The sequence below is a fragment of the Panthera pardus genome, unplaced genomic scaffold (assembly GCF_024362965.1).
Source record: "Panthera pardus isolate Hobbes unplaced genomic scaffold, ASM2436296v1 HiC_scaffold_6, whole genome shotgun sequence".
NCBI lineage: Eukaryota > Metazoa > Chordata > Mammalia > Carnivora > Felidae > Panthera > Panthera pardus.
Window position 1 is genome coordinate 118,828,089 of NW_026526991.1, and position 17,457 is coordinate 118,845,545.

The 17,457-nt window shown below is 47.3% G+C and overlaps 1 protein-coding gene across 7 annotated transcripts in view; it reads right to left on the minus strand.

The window, feature by feature from the left end:
* Positions 1-17,457, minus strand: part of KIAA1217 (KIAA1217 ortholog) — a 447,403-nt gene that overhangs the window by 293,763 nt on the left and 136,183 nt on the right. For 3 of the 7 annotated variants that reach the window (XM_053895907.1, XM_053895906.1, XM_053895905.1), the window contains exon 1: positions 7,700-7,879. The exons of 2 other annotated variants lie outside the window; for them this stretch is intronic. In XM_053895907.1, coding sequence (XP_053751882.1) covers positions 7,700-7,769 — 70 coding nt within the window. In that variant the 5' untranslated portion in view covers positions 7,770-7,879. Of the gene's footprint in view, positions 1-7,699; positions 7,880-17,457 lie in introns of those variants that run through there. 2 more of the 7 variants (XM_053895909.1, XM_053895910.1) reach the window with 1 other exon arrangement.

Genomic DNA, 17,457 nt, shown 5'->3' on the forward strand with positions numbered 1-17,457 from the left:
ATTTCATCCCCAAGACCAGAAATAGGCATTATAATCACAGACAGATGAACCCCCTGAAAACTCCAGCCCCCCTCCATTAGCATAAACCAAGCAAACATTAGAATTTTATTAGGTCAATATTACTATTAGGTAAGAATGGAGAGAATATAAAGGCTTGGACACATTTTGCCTGAAGTGGACTTTAAAACACACAGTGAAAAGGACAGAGATATGGTACATGTTGATGGCCTTGACCTAGACCCTTGGCCTTGACCTTGTCTCGGACACGGCCTTTCCAGGCCAACTTGATGTCCACCTAGAAGGGAGCAAAGGAGGCAGGTGATGACAGTGGATAGGGAATCTCTGCTCATTCTCAATGGTTGGCAAGTAGGGCGTCAGGTCTGCATCTTCTAGCTGACTGAAAAAGGAGAATTACTTCTTAAAAAACAAAACTAGAAAGGGAGAGTTACGAACATTCAAAAGCACTTCAGACTCTCTTCAGCAGGAGCCGTACTTACACACCACACAGATGCAGGCAGGATAAGGTACTCCTGATCCGGGAACCCTGGGCTCTCAGGCGTCCTGCCTTTAACCTCACACCCAGACCATACAATATGATCTCTAAACCTCACCATCTTCATTCATTAAATGAGGATGGCTGGACCAGTATTAGATGTGCAGCGTCTTCTAGCTCTAGATCCTTTAAAACCCAGTCTCAATGAGTTTTTAAAGAAGTTTCCGGTAAAAGCTCATTTGCTAATTATTTACCTTTAAAAGTTCTGTGCAGAAAAAAAGATCCACTATTTGAAAGTTCTAGACTTGAGTCTCAGAGAGACAAACGAAACTTCACACCAGTGATACCCAGAGCATCCAGTTTATACACACACCAGCTCATCTAAAGGCCATGCCCCCAGTGCATTTCCCTCGTTGTCTAGAAATGCCTCTGTAGACAACCCCAGGTCTGACGCCCTTGGGTTAGGCATAGTGAACATTTTCAACTTAGGCTGGTTTTCCTATTCTGGTTTTCCATCCGGAGAATGGTGTTCTGGGAACAATTCTTCTTGTTTACCCTTCACTTCTCATTACATTGCTAATTATAGCATCTCCATCAGACACCAATGAGGAAAGGGAGGAAAAAATAGCCAAATTAGTTAATTCTCCTACTCTTCATTAGTTTCAGCAGTAAATTTAGAAGGGGAAGAAGACTGAACTGTTGATTAAAAAGATATTGAGAGATTAACTGTATCATTTATTTAGGCTCCTTTCTCATTACATGGACCCACATGACGGCTGCCTTTTTTGTGGTGTCTTCTTTAATAAAACAGAAGTAACAGGATCCACTGAATAAAGCGAGTTGCAAAAAATGCCATATGTCAGGTTGGTAAATACGTGTGCAATCTGGTTTCGCTTTAGCTTTCGGAGTGCGTGTGTGTGCACATGAGTTTTACATTGGCCAAAAACTTGTTGTATACTTCATATAACACTATTGACTTTTACACAGTATTCTTAACGATTACTTTCGACATCATTAACATATTTTAAAAAATGATCCTGGGCAGCTAGATTAATTGGCGGGATTGAATCTCCGGGAAGGGGACTTCTTCACATGGGCAAACACACAGACACCCATATGGATAAATGTTCAGGCACCTTCAGCCACCAACAGCAGCAGAAAGTTCCATCTGCCTTGCTCTGCCACACAGACTCACAAGAACTATTTTGTCTCATCGAAGGATCCTCAGACTAGGTCAAGACAGCCAGAACGGTAGCCCCTTGGAGACTGAGAACAGTTTTCCGCTTTCTTCCTTCAGATAAATTCGGAAAGGAGCGGGGGAGGGGAGGAGTGGCGGTCTTTGCAGCCAATCTCCTGTCACCATTTACCTCTGGGAAGCCCCAACTTGCTGACCCTCAACCCCTGCCGTTTTCTAACACTTTGCACCGGAAGGTCACGTCAGCCTTATGTTACTTTCCCATTTTTTCTTTTTTGTGCATTCTTCTAAAATGTCTCCAGTTGTTTAACAAGGTTGAATGTGACCTGGAGGAAGGCAGCAAAAGCACTGATGCCCAAATGCACCAACGGCCAAAGGCACAGTCCTTTGGCGGACGCCCAATTGAGGGCGGGGCTCACTCCTTCCCGTGGCTCCCCTTCTTGCCCTTCACCCCACTCCGCTATCGGCCCGGTCTGTCTCCCGTCCCACCACCAGGCACCTGCTCACAGGCACCAACAACACCCCAACCCTACTGTCCACACAAAGCCACTTGAACACGCGTCCCGGTCACCTGAGCCCTTTCCTCAGGGAGGCTCAGTTCTTGGGGGCTCTCAATTCCCGGGCCTGAGGGAGAACTGACAACTCTACCACTCCAGTCATTTGGGGACACCGTGACCCTTCAGCTGGGGAGAAAAACTAAGCAGGACAAAACAAGAGGCGACCGGGCAAAGGACAGGTAGTCACAATTCCACAGCCGTGGAGTCAGAGATCTGAGTCCCACCCCTTCTTCATTATCCACAAAGCCATCCACACAGAAATCCAGTTCTATTTCTTGTCTGGAATGCACTCTGGTGCTAACATTGAAGTATGGGTGTGTCCAGCCACTTGCTATTCTGGGAATCCGTGTCAAACAAACAACGATGCTGTAGCGTGAAGGCAAGGCTTCCAGTTTCCCCTTCCTGCCGCTCCCAGCCTCCGCACGGCCCCGGGAAACTGCTCTTCCTAGCCCACTCCAAGCAGGGCACAGAGCAGAACAGGAGTGTCGAGCAGAGAACAGCCCCTCTAGCATTCCCGGGAGCAGAAGCAGGGATGAGGAGGGCGGCAGTGCCAGAGAGAGAGACTCTGCTGAGACGCAGCAGGTTATCCTGAGGGCAGGAGCCCACGGGAGCTGAAGGCTGGCCTCTGGGCCACAGCTCAGGTGGCCTCAGCCAAGTCAGCTGACTTCACAGCAAGAGATTTGAGACCTCGCATCCTTCAGACATTCCACGCCTGCCTTCCACCTGCGAGCCAGCGACAAGACTTCCCTGAGATTTTATTCCCGAGTTCAGATTCGGTAGGCCACAGCCTCTTTGAGAGGGAGTCCCTCCCTTCTTTGTAGAGGCTTCCGGTTCGCTATCTCCAAGATGGAGCTTTGCAATGGTGCCAGGATCCTCTCTTGTCATAGGAACACCGTGGGGAGTTGCTGTTTCCTCTGGCTGTACAACCTCTCCGGGCCTTCTGTGGCAGCGACAGGATTTTGTCCGTCCGTGACTTCAAACCATAACGTTCTCCTGCTGCATACACAGAAAAGCTGCGTTTTCCAGCCTTCATCTAGCTGGGGCCTGGTCCTAATTCCTCCAGTCAATGCAGTGTGGGTGGCCAGAGGTGATGTGGGCCACCTTCAGCCCTGGCCCCCAGCCTTGCTGAATGATCTTCCGTGCTCCTTCTCTTTGATCTTGGGCTAGCTGCCAGTCAAAGCTCCAGAGGAAGCCGTCAAGGCCTTGGCGAATGGCGGCAGGCTACACAGAAGGGGCCTAGGTCCCAGAGCCGGCCTGAAGGTGGGCCCTCAGGAGATCCACCTGGCCGGGAATATCCACATTCCACTGTGTTCAAAACATTAACGTTGGTTGTGCTAAACCACAGAGATTACAGGGTTGTTACAGCAATTCGCCTATCTGACTAATACACATCCCATATTCTGTTGGGGGCCCACGGGATTTCTTGCCTTCCTAGTTCTCTTGTTAATATCATACAGATCACCACCATATACGAACTGGCACAGAAACTACAGCCGAAATCAGACCATTATATATATTCACCTAAAAACCCTTAAAAATTGAATACGGGATAAATAAGATTTCAGGGATAGACAGAGTAGGAACAGCCCTTCTGCTCCCCGGAAAAACATTCTCGGCTCAGGTGTTGGTTAGATGATTCATTCATTCTCGAAAATATTTATTGAGTGCCTACTCCGTACATTGAAAGGAGTTAGGAAATACAGTGAAGTTGTGATCGAGAGAGACATAATCCCCTTCCCTTACAGAGGATCCACATTATAATGAGGGAAGCAGACAAACAATACGTCATATAAATGTCACGTAGTGATAAGTGCTCTTTAGGATAAAACAGGTCAGGGGCAGAGACTGATGGGACAATTTTAGAGTTCTGTGCAAAGACTTGAGTACCTGGGACTCCCCAAGCTTGCGCTCTGTGGCCAGGGCCATTTTTTGCAAGTTCAAGGTGTACAATGTGTTGGTTTGATACATTTACATATTGCAAAAAATGATTACCAGCAGAGCAAATACTATCTCGAAACACTGGTGGATCAGGGGTTGGCGGAGGCGAGCAGACGGGCTGATAACACTTTACCTGCCCAGGGGTTTCAAGAGCTTAGGGGCCTGAGCGAAAGCAGACACTTCAGGGCCACTGTGGGCAGATAGAGGCGGCCCGAGGAACCTCCCCCAGGATCGCTCCAAGGAGCCCATGGGCTTTAAAGGGAGTGTGATAGTCTTAGACTACAGGTTAGCCAATAACTACGGAGCGCACACAGGGCACCTCGCAATATACTTTCACGCTGTTGTTTTCCTAGTAAGCTGCCTACTCAGCCACGGAAACCTCACTGATTAGAGCCATTCTTGGGGCGACCATCTGCCCCAATTTGCCAAAACACTTGTGGGTTACAACTGCCGTCCCAGCAAAATTATTCATAGGGTTCCTTTTCACTCTCCAAAGTGTCTCAGTCCGGACAATAAGTTACATGATCACCCAGGGGATCCTTATCTACAGTAGATTGGTAAACGCCAAGCCCGGCGGTGGAATAATTAGCCTTTGGTTCAAGAAATATTTATTGAGTGTTTTCTACGTGCCCGGTGTTCTGTTAGTGCAGGAAATGCAAAGATGAGGAAGACCTGGTCTGCCCTGGAATATCACTTTCTTATTGGGTGCAACCATCAAGAATGCCGGGCTAGAAATGGACACGGTGTATTACGGATGACGTGAACAGAGGCCTGGCTTCCCTGTGTGGTCCTCGTGCTGACCAAAGAACTGAAACTGATGCCATCCTCCTTCGCTGCATCGCTTCACCCAGAACTCAACGGGACCCTACACATCCAATCTGAATGCTTCTCACCCTTACGATCTCTCCAGCCACCCCTCCCAATCTCTCTGACTTCTAGATACTCAAGTGTCCCAGGGTGTACTGGGGACCTGTCCTCCTGCACACAGACCCAGTCCTAGCAGATCTGACATTGACCCCCGCCCGTCCTCCTCAATTCGAGTGGAGAATATCCATGCTGCAATCAGCATCTCCGCTTGGATGCCTGATATAAACCTCTGGATCCTGACCTATCCAAAGGACTTCCTATTTTCCCCTCCACTTCCAAACTATACACACCCTCTCCTCCTCAACTCCACTCAAATGCTTTCCCTTTTGAGTAAATGGCAACTCCATTCCTCCAGCTAGGCAGGCCAACATTTCTGAAATCATTTCTGACTTCTCCTTTTCTCTTATATCCCACATCCAATCCCTCAGCAAATTCTTTTGCCTTAACTTTCAGTATACATCTGGAAGTGTCTCATCACCTGTTCTACCACCTGCTGGTCCAACCTCGTCCCTGGTTTACCGCAGAAGCCTCCAAAATGGCCTCCCTGCCCTTCCCCTACCCCCCATGTGGGTTATTCTCGGCACAGCACCCAATATTTCTCTTTTATAAGACAAGTCAGACCTGCTAGCCTCTCCCCAGCTCTTTTGAAATAATCAAATCTCTGCCACAGTCTCACAGCCCTATGTGATTTGGCTTGGATTACCTCTTACCCTCTTTTCTCCCAGCCTTCTCCCATGTCCTTGCCGTTCTTTGAACATGTTCCTGCTATTCCCTCCCTCACCTCTTTCAGATGTTTATTCAGATATACACCAGTGAGGGTCTCCCTGATAACCCTATCTACAGTTTCACCCGCAACCCATGCACTTCCTATTCCCTTTCCCTGCCTACAGTCTTATTTCTACTTAATAGAGTTACTAGGTAAAATATAAAATGCCCAACTAAAATGAAATTTCAAGTAAATAATGAATAATTTCAGCATAAGTATGTCCCAAATAGTGCACGGGATATACTCATACAAAAATAATTATCTGTTGCTCATCTGAAACTCAAACTTAACTGGGTATTTAACTCAAATACAGGGTATTTTTACTCGCTAAACCTGGGAACGCTGGCATCTAACATGCTATGTATTTTATGTATCTGTTCATTGTCTCTCTTTACCACCTCCTTCCCTCCAAACATGGCTCTTAGAACAGAAGTTCAGCGAGGGCAAGTATTTTTCATCTACTTTGTTCACCGTTTCTCCCACTGAATGAATGGGTAAATGAATAAAGCGATTACCTTCCCTCAGCCTGACTATCCCCAGCCTCTGAAGCATCTTTGAATTGCTGTGTTTGTTTGAAAGTTATTTCTTAAATTGGTCCCATTCTAATTGCCCCTGTAGATTCTGGGTCATTTATGTCAACAGATGGAATCCTTGCTGTGGGATCCTGCCCTACCAGATAAGGGGGGAGGGGAGGGATGGCAGCCTTATCTCCCACTGGACCCCACTGACCAGGCGCCCTCACGGAGAGTGCTCTGTTTTAGAAACACAAACACAGACACCTAGGCGAAGACTGTAGGACTGGGGGATCCTCCAGGGTTTTCTAAGCTTCAGGTTTCCTGCATTTCACAGGACAGGGGTAAGGTGGGGGGGGGGGGGGTGTTTTAATTGCCGTGCTTGTGCCTAGCTTAGTTTTGCATTTTCAATGTGGATGAGTCATTTGTTACTTCCCTTTCGCCTTTTTAAAGCACACACACCTTTTCCCCTGTGCATAATCCCTACTCCCACGCAGAGCACTGTAGACCCGCAAGGCTTCTTTTAGTTCCTAACTGGCCTCCGGATGAACCTGGGGTAGGGTGGGCGGGGATGGTTTCGGATTGTGCGGGTTTATGAACACGCTGCCTATATGATACCATATGATAGGCTCTATAGGCTCTGGCATCACAGACGTCAGAAACTGGAAAGCAGAGAAGTCCTTTCTCTACCCAGCCTCGCTGTGAAATTTCTTTGGAACAACATAAGCTTCTGGAAATTCCCTACGGAAAAGACAAGTCTATTACAGACACAATTAAAGGAAAACTGCCTGGAGAAAATTTACCAAAATTCTCTAACAACTCCCAACTTTTGAATAGAGAGATTCACAGAGTCCCATCCATCATCCACATAGAGGTACAAGTGCTCCCCTACTGCTCTGATCTGTAAAATAAAACATCCCTAAACTCTGTAATTTAACTCTAAAATTCCGCAAAACTTGCATCCAGTGTGCATTTGCCTCATGGGATCCCCCAACCAATGAATGGAAATGCTGCCCTCCCAGAGATAGCCTCCCAGAAACAGCTCCTTTCTCCCACGGCTGGAGCAGTGAGTATTAAAAGCTGCTTTTAGCGATATATTTTGTCATTGCCTAGAGATACAACACATACTGAATGCTTACTGTCCCACAAACGCGGTATCCCCAAGCCACTTCTTTTGCTGCTGACGAAAACCCTGCCAGAGATCAAGTCAGACCCAAGAAATCACAGCTCTCCACTCAGTTTTGAAAACGCACCACCCCAAGAAAAGCGCGTTTTCTTTGCCATGCGCCCCGTCTCGGGATTATAAAAAGCAGCCCGCGGCGAGGAACACGCTTAACTGTAACTCCATCTTTGAATGAGTCTGTTACTTACCCTGCTTCTGCCCGCTGTCTGCTGAGTAAGGAAGGCACGGCTCACATTTCTGGCTTTCATTTTCTTCCATTGTCCCTGCCTACGGCACAAGCTCCTTGCTGCTCTTTAAACTTCAGAGCGCAGTTCTGAAAGCTCCCAGAAAGCGCCTGGAAGGGGGCCCTGGGCGGGGGGAGGGGACCGTGCGAAACCCCACCCCAAACTATTCTCCACTCCGGTGCAAAGTCTCTCTCGCCGGAGAAAACTGCATTCCAGCGTCGGGCCGCCCCCGTCCCTCCGTGCCTGCGGCCCCGCGTCCGTCCGTCCGTCAGTCCGCCAGCCCGACTGGTCCCGGAGGAAGGGGGGAGGGGGGAGAGCCTGTGCCCCGGAGCCGCCCGCCGACCCTGGCCCGGGCGAGCCCTGCGCGGCGCGCGTGGGAGGCCCCAACAGGTGATGGGCTGTCCGACCAGGACCCGGACTGCCTGGTTTGCACCGCTGCGAACTGCCGAGATCCCGCAGCCGGGGAAGGAAAACATTTCACATAGGATCGCCGGCGAGAACTGGGTTCTCCGTTCCCTGGGTTCTTGAATCTCAGACACAGAAGGAGCCTCCCAAGTAGGCTGCTGTACATATTAATACACAGCCAACTGCAGAACATCCCAAATTTGAGTGAAATCTCTTTATAAAAAAGAAAGAAAGACAGAAAGCAAGCCTTTATGCTGAATGTTGTTAAGTAAACACTTTCTGGCAATAACTGTTTAGAACCTGATTAACACAAAGAAGTTGTTTACTTTTCGCACAGTCAGTATCAATCACTTGCACTGAACTTTAAAAAGAGTTTGTACCCCCATTTGCTTAGGCTTTGACGCCTCTCCTTTCCCCCAACACACACACACACACACACACACACACACACACACACACCCCTTGCTCACAAATCTTGAAAAGTAAACTAGTAAAGTCAACCTTCCGAATCTCTCAAGTTAATTACTTTAAAATATCTGAAAGGCAAAAAAATTGCTTTTCTTTGGTTGGGCAGAGTTATATCCAACATACTCATTCTCCTTTTAAGCTATCTACAAATATTTATTTTGTTCTTTACCCAGTCCTTGAAAAATTGGCAAATTTCCCAGAAAGTGAAAATAGGAGGCACAATGTCCACACACACACAAAAAAGATGGGAAAATAATCTAAGCAACATTAGCTCTGTCATTTCAGCCATCTAAAAGTAACACAATCACCAGTAGGAAGAGTGTGATATTTTAATCTGTAGTGGCCTCATCAGTGGAGGGGAAAAGAGGACAATGGGTAGCTTGCTGACCATACCTTCATGCAGTTTAACAGGCCATTCAGGCAAGGTCTTAGATTAATTTAGATCAAGAATTTGTGCAGAACAATGGCTGGCCTATCCTCCAGATTCTGACCTCAAGTCACCTGTGTGTTTTGGCAGCGTGGGAGACATATTTTGGCCATCTAGGACAAAAAAGATGCGGAAGGCCCGTAGGGACAAAGGATATAGGGAAAATGGACATGCCAGAGATTGAGCCAAACTCTCACATAGGAAGGGAAGAAGAAAAGAAAGACCCTGAAACTCCTAACAGGATTTTTCTTGAAATCCAACATGTGGGGAATCTTCTAGAAAGTTAAAGCCATGCCTGGCAGCATGAATACAGGCAATTGAGTCGACAGGGCTCAAGGTCTCCATGACTTTGCGGCAGAATTACCTGGTAATCTTGCTCTAAGGAGGAACTAATCTTACACGGTTTCTGTACTGGTTCCCTGTGGGCAAATGAGTAAACGCCAGAGGAGTCTTGTTTTAACCTTACTATTTCCTCAGATACAAAATGTTCAGGAAGGAGGGATTTGTGTTCAGGCCCCCGGGTCCAGATTGTCCTGATCCTTGGGTAGTTGTTGTGAATTTGTCTTCAAATTAACAATGCCAGGGACGGTTGGAGTGGTGGGGAGGGACACACCAGAGGATGTCCCTGGGCTCTCACCTGACTTGTTTCGGTGCCCGAAGAGCCTGCTCCTACCAGCTCCTACCTGTCACTTGTCACAGTACAGTGGCAAGACCCCCACGGTGAAGGAGACAACAGCATACCTACCATAGCAGCCCATAACAACCAACAGCCCACTGCCTGCTGGGAAGCCTTTCTGGCTAGCTCAGTTCAGGCGGGGGTGGGGGAAAAAAATCCATTTTTACATGCAGGTTTTGCTTTCCTGGGGCTGTTTGGAAAGTGGGAGAGCAGCCCTTCAAGGCCCTGTCGATCCCCAACTGGGCAAAATAAGGGCAGGTCTCCCACCAGTTCTAAACTCTGGTTAGTTTCCAGGCAGCCCAAGGAACCCCCTCTGTCCACCACGTGTTCAAGCTGCTGGGACCCTCCCCTCCCCCACAGGCAACGCAGACTGCGGCCTGTGTAGATATTCCTCCAAGCAAAACTCTTTGTGCAATGCGCAAAACGAAAAGGCATTACGAGTGAAGATAATTAACATGAATCATTAAGGACCAGGAAATCTAGACATATATTTACAGTAAATCACATTCTCTTGAATAGTTCGACTTTCTGACCATTCTATGGGGGAAAGCTTCTACCAGACTAGTTACTGGCCTTTTGTTCCTTCTCCTTGAGAACGAGAACTGAAAACAATTCAGAGAAAGCTCTGTATTAATGCCTTTGCACTGAACTATTCTGTACAACGCTCTTCAAAGCACACAGAGCTTACTAGGACTATTTTGCTAATTGTCAGCTTCTCTGAGAGGGGTCTCTAGAAAATACTAACCGTTTTCTGCAATCTCCATAAGCTCAGTAACTCAGATCTTCATGAAAAATACTATTATTGTCATTGCTATAGCTGCGGAAATGTTCTTTCTGGAAGAAACCCTATTTGAACTAGAAACATGCCGTGCTTTTAGGTTTAATTTAATTTCTAGGTTTAAAAATTGCTATTACAAACCAATCTGCCTACTGCCGTACTTTGAAATGTGCAGTGAAAGGCAGAAGGGAAGCGGGAAGAACTTGAAATGTGATTTTCCTGCACTCATATAGAGAGCTACAATAATGATACCAGGGGGCTGAATTTTCAACTCCATTTCTGTTAACCAGGGAAGGTGCAAGACTATTTCTTGCTTAATGGCTCCATATGTTGGCAATTCATGACTCAAAATGAGCTAACACACAAAAAAATGTCATTTAAAAGGAAAGACAAGTGATGAGATAAAAGGGCAAATGGTGATTTTGCAGGCGGAACTATCCTGTTGCAGAACTGGGCCACTACTGGATTTGAAAACACAACTTAAACAGACATCCGCCATGACAGGCATTAGTGACAACAGTCAGAAACTATTGCGTGTGACTGCTTAGCAGGCCTATTTAATTACAGAGCTGTGGAAAGCGTGTCAACTCTTCCTTTATGTGAGTTTTTCAAGAGAGAAATCATTGCTAGAATCCAGCCTTCGTGGAATTGCACTGATAGGTCCCAAATTCTTTTTTTAGTTTAAATGCTATTCGGCACGTGGAAACCAATTTGACAATACATTTCATAATAAAAAAATAAATACAAAATAAAAGATAAAAAAAATGCTATTCGGCACAGGATCGCCTACGATGATTTGACACGAGGACACGAAAGAAATACTTAATGCTAGCGGAAGCCATAAAATGTAATTGTCAAAGGCATTGGTCACTGAAAGGAAAACTAAACAAAATAAAGTGAAAAACAAATAAGCCAAAAATGTTTCAACTGGAGCCCCCTTTGACGTGTTACACATTGCCTTTCTGAAGGGAACACCCCTGAGTGTCAGCCTGGAGTTCAGAAATGAAAGACTTGTGACAAGTGGGAGAACATTTGCTTAAATGGACGATCTGGTGAATGAAATGCGGGCTCTCCCACCTTACTCTTGCCAGCAGTGTGTCAGCTGGTTAGGGTGACCTTACACTTAAATATAAACCAGAGCACTTGTGGCCGCGAAAGGGGACACTATAAATAATTGCAACAGGACAAGACGCAGAAACCACGACTGTCCCTGGCAAACCAGGACAGATGGTCCCCTCTGTGTAGCCCAAGATATGCCCCATGTGTTCTTCGGGTTTCCAAATGCAAAAAGAGCCCAAAGAAGGCTGTTTGAGTTTCCCCACACCGACCTCACCAGAGAAATTTAAGCATTAATTAAAGGTGTGAACCGTCATCTGAGCTGTTTTACAAGCCCCACCAACCACTTCACATTGAAGAACAAAAATCTCACAATAGCGTATTCTGTATGATTCATCCATCAAAACAGAATTTCCCTTTCTATGTTTAGGGCAAAGAGCTCACAGATGTGACCATGGAACCATTTCTATCTCTAGCATTCTCTCCAGAGGGTAACCAATCTTCTTGATCTTACTTGAGTCCTTAAAATCCCAGCTACTCCAAGGAGACCTGGCCAGCCAAGGAGAAGTGAGTTGACCAAAAGCCTCCCCCACCACTCACATCTCTCTGTATACCAATGTCTTGGAACTTTTCTCCCTACCCCGTAAAATTCTTCATGCAATTATGAATACGAACTACACTTAGATCCAATGTGTTAATGCTTTAAGCATATTTGCTTTCTTTTCAAGAGAATCCATTGATGTCCATTTTTATCGGGGTTTCTTTTATCTCTTTTAAGTTGGAAGACGCTGGAAAGCAAAGACCACGTCTGCCAAGCAGCGTCGCTGGGGCGGCCCATGTGTGCAGCACATCATGGGGAAACCAGCGCTCAGCTCTGCTTCACGTGGTCACAGCAGACCAAGTCTGGCTTCCAGGTGGCGACTTTCAATGCAACTGATGTACGCTCCCCCCCCTTTTATCCCAGAGCGGGCTAAACTGTGTCATATTCTATAGAGTTCCTAGAGGTGGAACCCATGAAAATGTAAGGACACCCACAGATACAAGCACCCTGCTTGCTCCTTGCTTTAACTCAGTGGTGCTATTATGAACCCCTTCATCAGAGAGTATTTGGTGAGACCTCATTGGGAAGGCATTTCCCTGGCCTACTTCTGCCCCTGGCCTTCTCCACGTGCCCTGCAAAGCTTCAGTGAGTTGTTGGGGCAGTAAGGACTATGGGGAACCAATCACAGGGCCAGAAAATTGGGATCAAGGGTAGGCTTCTATTCCCCCCCCCCCCATTTTGCAGATGAGCAAAATGAGACCTGGAGAGTTAATGCCAGTCAGGCCCCCTCGTCAACCATCACGCTGTTGAATTTGTTTAACACTTAGGATATTTTATCCCCTTTTCTCACAACTGCCCTAGGGGACCCCTCAATTATTCTCATTCCTTTTTCTATATCAAAATGGAGAATAGGGGTGCCTGGGTGGCTCCATTGGTTATGTGTCTGTCTCTTGATTTCAGCACAGGTCATGATCCCGCAGTTCATGGGTTCAAGCCCAGCATCCGGCTCTGTGGGGCCTGCTAGGGATTCTCTTTCTGTGCACCTTCCCCACTAATGGGCACGTGTGTGCATGCATGCATGTGCTCTCTCTCTCTCTCTCAGGAACAAATTACTTAATTAAAAAAAAAAAAGAAATGGAGAATAAAGTTAGAGTTGGTACAGGGGAGAGTATATCTACTTTCTAAAACCCCTCTCCCCTCAATCACAGAATCGGGTCTCATATTAGCTGGGGGTCTTTGCTGTACAAGACACTGAGGCCCGGTGTATGCCATAATGTACGTGCTTGCCTGTGTGCTGTTTCCGTAATGCCAGGAACATCCCAGGTGAGACATGGCTTCCCCCAGGACGTGAGGCTGGGACCAGCCATCAGAGATCATGGAGAGGAGCCTGCACATAGTCAGATAGGGGAAAGGGCCTGTGAGGTGAGTTGGGGTACTGGTAGGCTCACGTAGGCTGGTGGGGTCGGGGTGCAGCACAGAGGTGGGGTGACCTCGGTACAGCAAGAGAGATGTCTGAGACATTCCCCTAGGGTCCCAAAGGGGGATTATTCCTACTGCTCCTCCTGAGCCTTTGCTCTCCTCATCCCCACCTCTAGAACTCAGAGGTCCTCACCTTCCCTACCAGGCGGGGGAAACGTTGAAACTGGATTGAATGTACTGATATTCTTCTCAGCCAAATAATCACTCCTGTAGACTTTCAATAATGCACTTAGATTTTTGTGTGTGTTTTTTTTTTTTTTTTTCGCATTTTCATCAGATCTTAGTTTCAGGGAGTAAGAGCCACAGACAACAGAGAACGGCAGGGTTGTGCAGATGCACGGCCCTCCTGATTCGCCCCCGGGAAGGCTGACACTGCGCTCCGGGGGCTCAGGGCGCCCGACGGGGCAGGTGCTCCCTCGGGGTGTGCGGAAGGTGGGCCCGTCTCCAGCTTCTCCATCAGGCCGGCTCACCCTCAAGTTTTGGGGTCAGTTCTTGAAAGCCAATCATGTGCTCCAGAACTTAAGTATTTTTACAGCGATCTTCTCTCCCCACCCCAGTCCCCAGGATTTAAGGAGAGGGTACAACGCGTGTTCGTTGCAGATGGAAAAAGCAGTTTTAATCACGAAGGACCTGACTTCAAGAGCCAAGTGGGAGGGGGAAGAAGACCTGGGGCGTTTACCAGCTGTCCTGTGGCTCTCCTTCTCCCCGGCCCCCAGGTGAGTTCTGTGGTCCTCCCCATGTGCTCCTACAGCTTAAAGTTTTGTTTCCCGGATTATACTGTTGTGCTTTTGAAACACATTCTTTGCCAGATTTTACAGTCTCTCAACTGGGCAAGGTTTAGTGGGGCAAGATATTTAATTAGAGGTTGGACCAAGTTTTCCACAACACTCTATGAGGAGTCTAATTTGTGTGAACTGATTGAATTCATAAAAGAACAAAATGATAAGTAGTTTCTACCTGCTGCCCCCCATCCCACGCACACCTCCCCCCTTCTGCACACCCCCCCAACCCATGTGCGTCAGAACCCAAGACCCTGATAAACGGCCAACTGGTGCACTGATGTGGTAGACTAGTGAGGAATCGATGATATTCCCAGTGTGCCCTGCTCGCAAGCCCTTTCTGAGGAAAGCAGCCGGGGAGCTTCTCTGGGCCACCCCAGGTCAGTAGGGACCAGCTGGGGGTGCTCCCTGTCAAGAACTCAGGGAGCTCCAGGCTGGAGAGGGGCTCAGAGACCCAGTCAGATCGACCCTCTTCTTTCCTACAGAATTTGAATGCGGTACAGAGAAAAAGGAGTTAGGATGACCCACCAGCCAGGTTCGCCCAGGACTTTGGGTGCTCCCAGAATGCAGACATTTCTCCTTTTTCTAATGTTTATTTTTGAGAGAGAGAGAGAGAGAAAGAGAAAGAGAGAGAGAGAGAGAGAGAGAGAATGAGTGGGGGAGGGGCCCAGAGAAGGAGGCGACAGAGTTTCTGAAGCAGGCTCCACGCTGACAACAGTGAGCCCAACTCACGACTCATGAGCCTTGAGCCTTGAGATCATGACCTGAGACTAAGTCTGAGGCTCAAACGACTGAACAACCAGGCGCCCCGGGATGCAGAAATTTCCATGCTAAAATCAGGAAAGTTCTGGGAAACCTGGGTTCAGGTGGTCACCCAGGTGCCGGCAGTATGGCTAAGCAAAGAGGAGCCCCCCAAACAGACATCAGCAGGCACAGCCAAGAGACTACAAAGGAAAGGATGGGGCGGGGTGGGGGGGGGAGGGGCGGGTAGGAAGGGGGAGAGAGAGAGAGAGAGAGTGTTCTAGCAGAAGGGCAGTAGCAGCAACAGAGGAAAGAAGCAGGCAAGAATGGAGCAGCTGAATGAGAGGGACAAGGACAGATTTCTGTTGGTTTCCAGAGTAGCTACTGCTTCTCCTAAATGTCAAAGGATCATGTCCAGCTGCTCAGAAGGCCCGGGAAAGCCATTTCCTAACCCTCCTACTTCCTCACATAAATAAGAACCCAAACTATGGGTAGGGCTATGCCTTGTCACCGGAGCAGGTCACAGCCTGTGAAAATCAGGACACTCAAGTGGAGAGGTTACAGAATCATTTCCGAGATAAATAGATATGGTTTGGGTCATCTTCAAAGCACAATGTTCTTTGCCCCATCTTTTTCAACATTGATTCAACTGATTGATTGATTGATGATTCAGAGAGAGAGTATGTTTGCTCATGTGTGAGTTGGGTAGGGTGGGATGGAGAAAGAAAATCCCAAGCAGGCTCCATGCTCGGCATGGAGCCCGACAGGGGAAACGATCCCATGACCCCCTGGTCCCCGGGGATCATGACCTGAGCTGAAATCAAGAGTAAGACACTCAAGCGAATGAGCCACCCAGGCGCCTTACGTTTTTCGAAATTGAAGGAAATAGTGAAAATTACCTCGTCCGGTCCGTGTTTCTCAAACTCCAGCAATTTGTGTCCTGTCATCAAATTGTTACACTTTATATTAGTATTGACTCACTTAAAAAGATGAAGCTTTATCTCCTTGATAATATTGTTAAAGGTACGGCTTTGATAAAACAATGCTCTATTTTCTGACTTTTCTACAGATGGTAAATACTGAGCTATTTTTTTAATGTTTATTTATTTTTGAAAGAGAGGGAGAGAGAGGATGGGGGAGGGGCAGAGAGAGAGGGGGACCGAGGATCCAAAGCAGGTTCTGGGCTGTCAGCACAGAGCACACTGTGGGGCTCCACTTCACCAACCATGAGATCATGACCTGAGCCGAAGCTGGATGCTTCAACGACTGAGCCCCCCAGGCACCCCCGTAACTATTTTTAAAAAGTAAAATATTTTGTTCTTATAATTCATAAAATTGCTTTATAAGACACTGCGGTCTGGAGAGTACTGGTTTAGTGTTGGTAACCAATTCATCCATGTCCTCATTCACTCACCCCTTCGTTTTTTCAAAAATGTATGGAGCACAGGGCTGCCTGGCTGGCTCAGTTGGTGCAGTGTGCAACTCTTGATCTCACGGTTGTGAGTTCAAGCCCCACATTGGGTGCAGACATTACTTAAAAATAAAATCCTGAAAAAAATTATTGAGCACTAATTTGCCTTTGGGGGATGCTGGGGATGCTGGAATCGAGGAGACAAGCCACCACTTTGTGAACATTTATCCCACCGCAACGTATTTATTGCTCAAATGTGAGCCTCTCTCATGAGACTGTGAGGTTGCAAAGGAGGAGGACCAGCTTTAGCCATTTTGGAACATTTTGGAACCAGCTTGAGCCCCTACCACAGCGCTGGGCACACTGACATACTGAGTAAGTGCTTTTTTGCCTGGTGGGCTCAAGGAAGGAATGATGAAACCATGTGGACTAAGAAGATAATGTTCACTTAAAGAAAAAAGAATAGAGCTCTAGTTGAGATACGGACAAAAAGCATCGATAGAGGAATAGCCACACTGGTCAAGAGCAGGAAAGGCTTGGGAGAAAAGGTAACATGTGGTCTCAAAGAAGGGATAGAGTTTCACCAGGTGGGTCCCTGGGGAAAGAACATTTCAACCCAAGGAACCCCAAATGCCATGGCCAATGCCTTGAGAGACAGTGTGAGTGGGGTGTGTGTGGTGTGGGCTGTAGGGAGCGGGTGGTGGTGACAAATATTGGCAGAAAGTAAAGACATCAAAAAATAATGATAATCATGAGGATCAGGGTGGGCAGAAGATCGATCAAATGAGTAAGGGCCAATTTTGAGGGCTCTTGCATTTCAAATGAGAAGTTTATTTTGTTTTATTTTTAAATGCTTATTTTTGAGAGAGACAGCGAGAGAGAGCACACGCACACGTGAGTTGGCGGGGGGAGGGTAGGCACTGAAGGAGGGGGACAGAAGATCCAAAGTGGGCTCCATGGT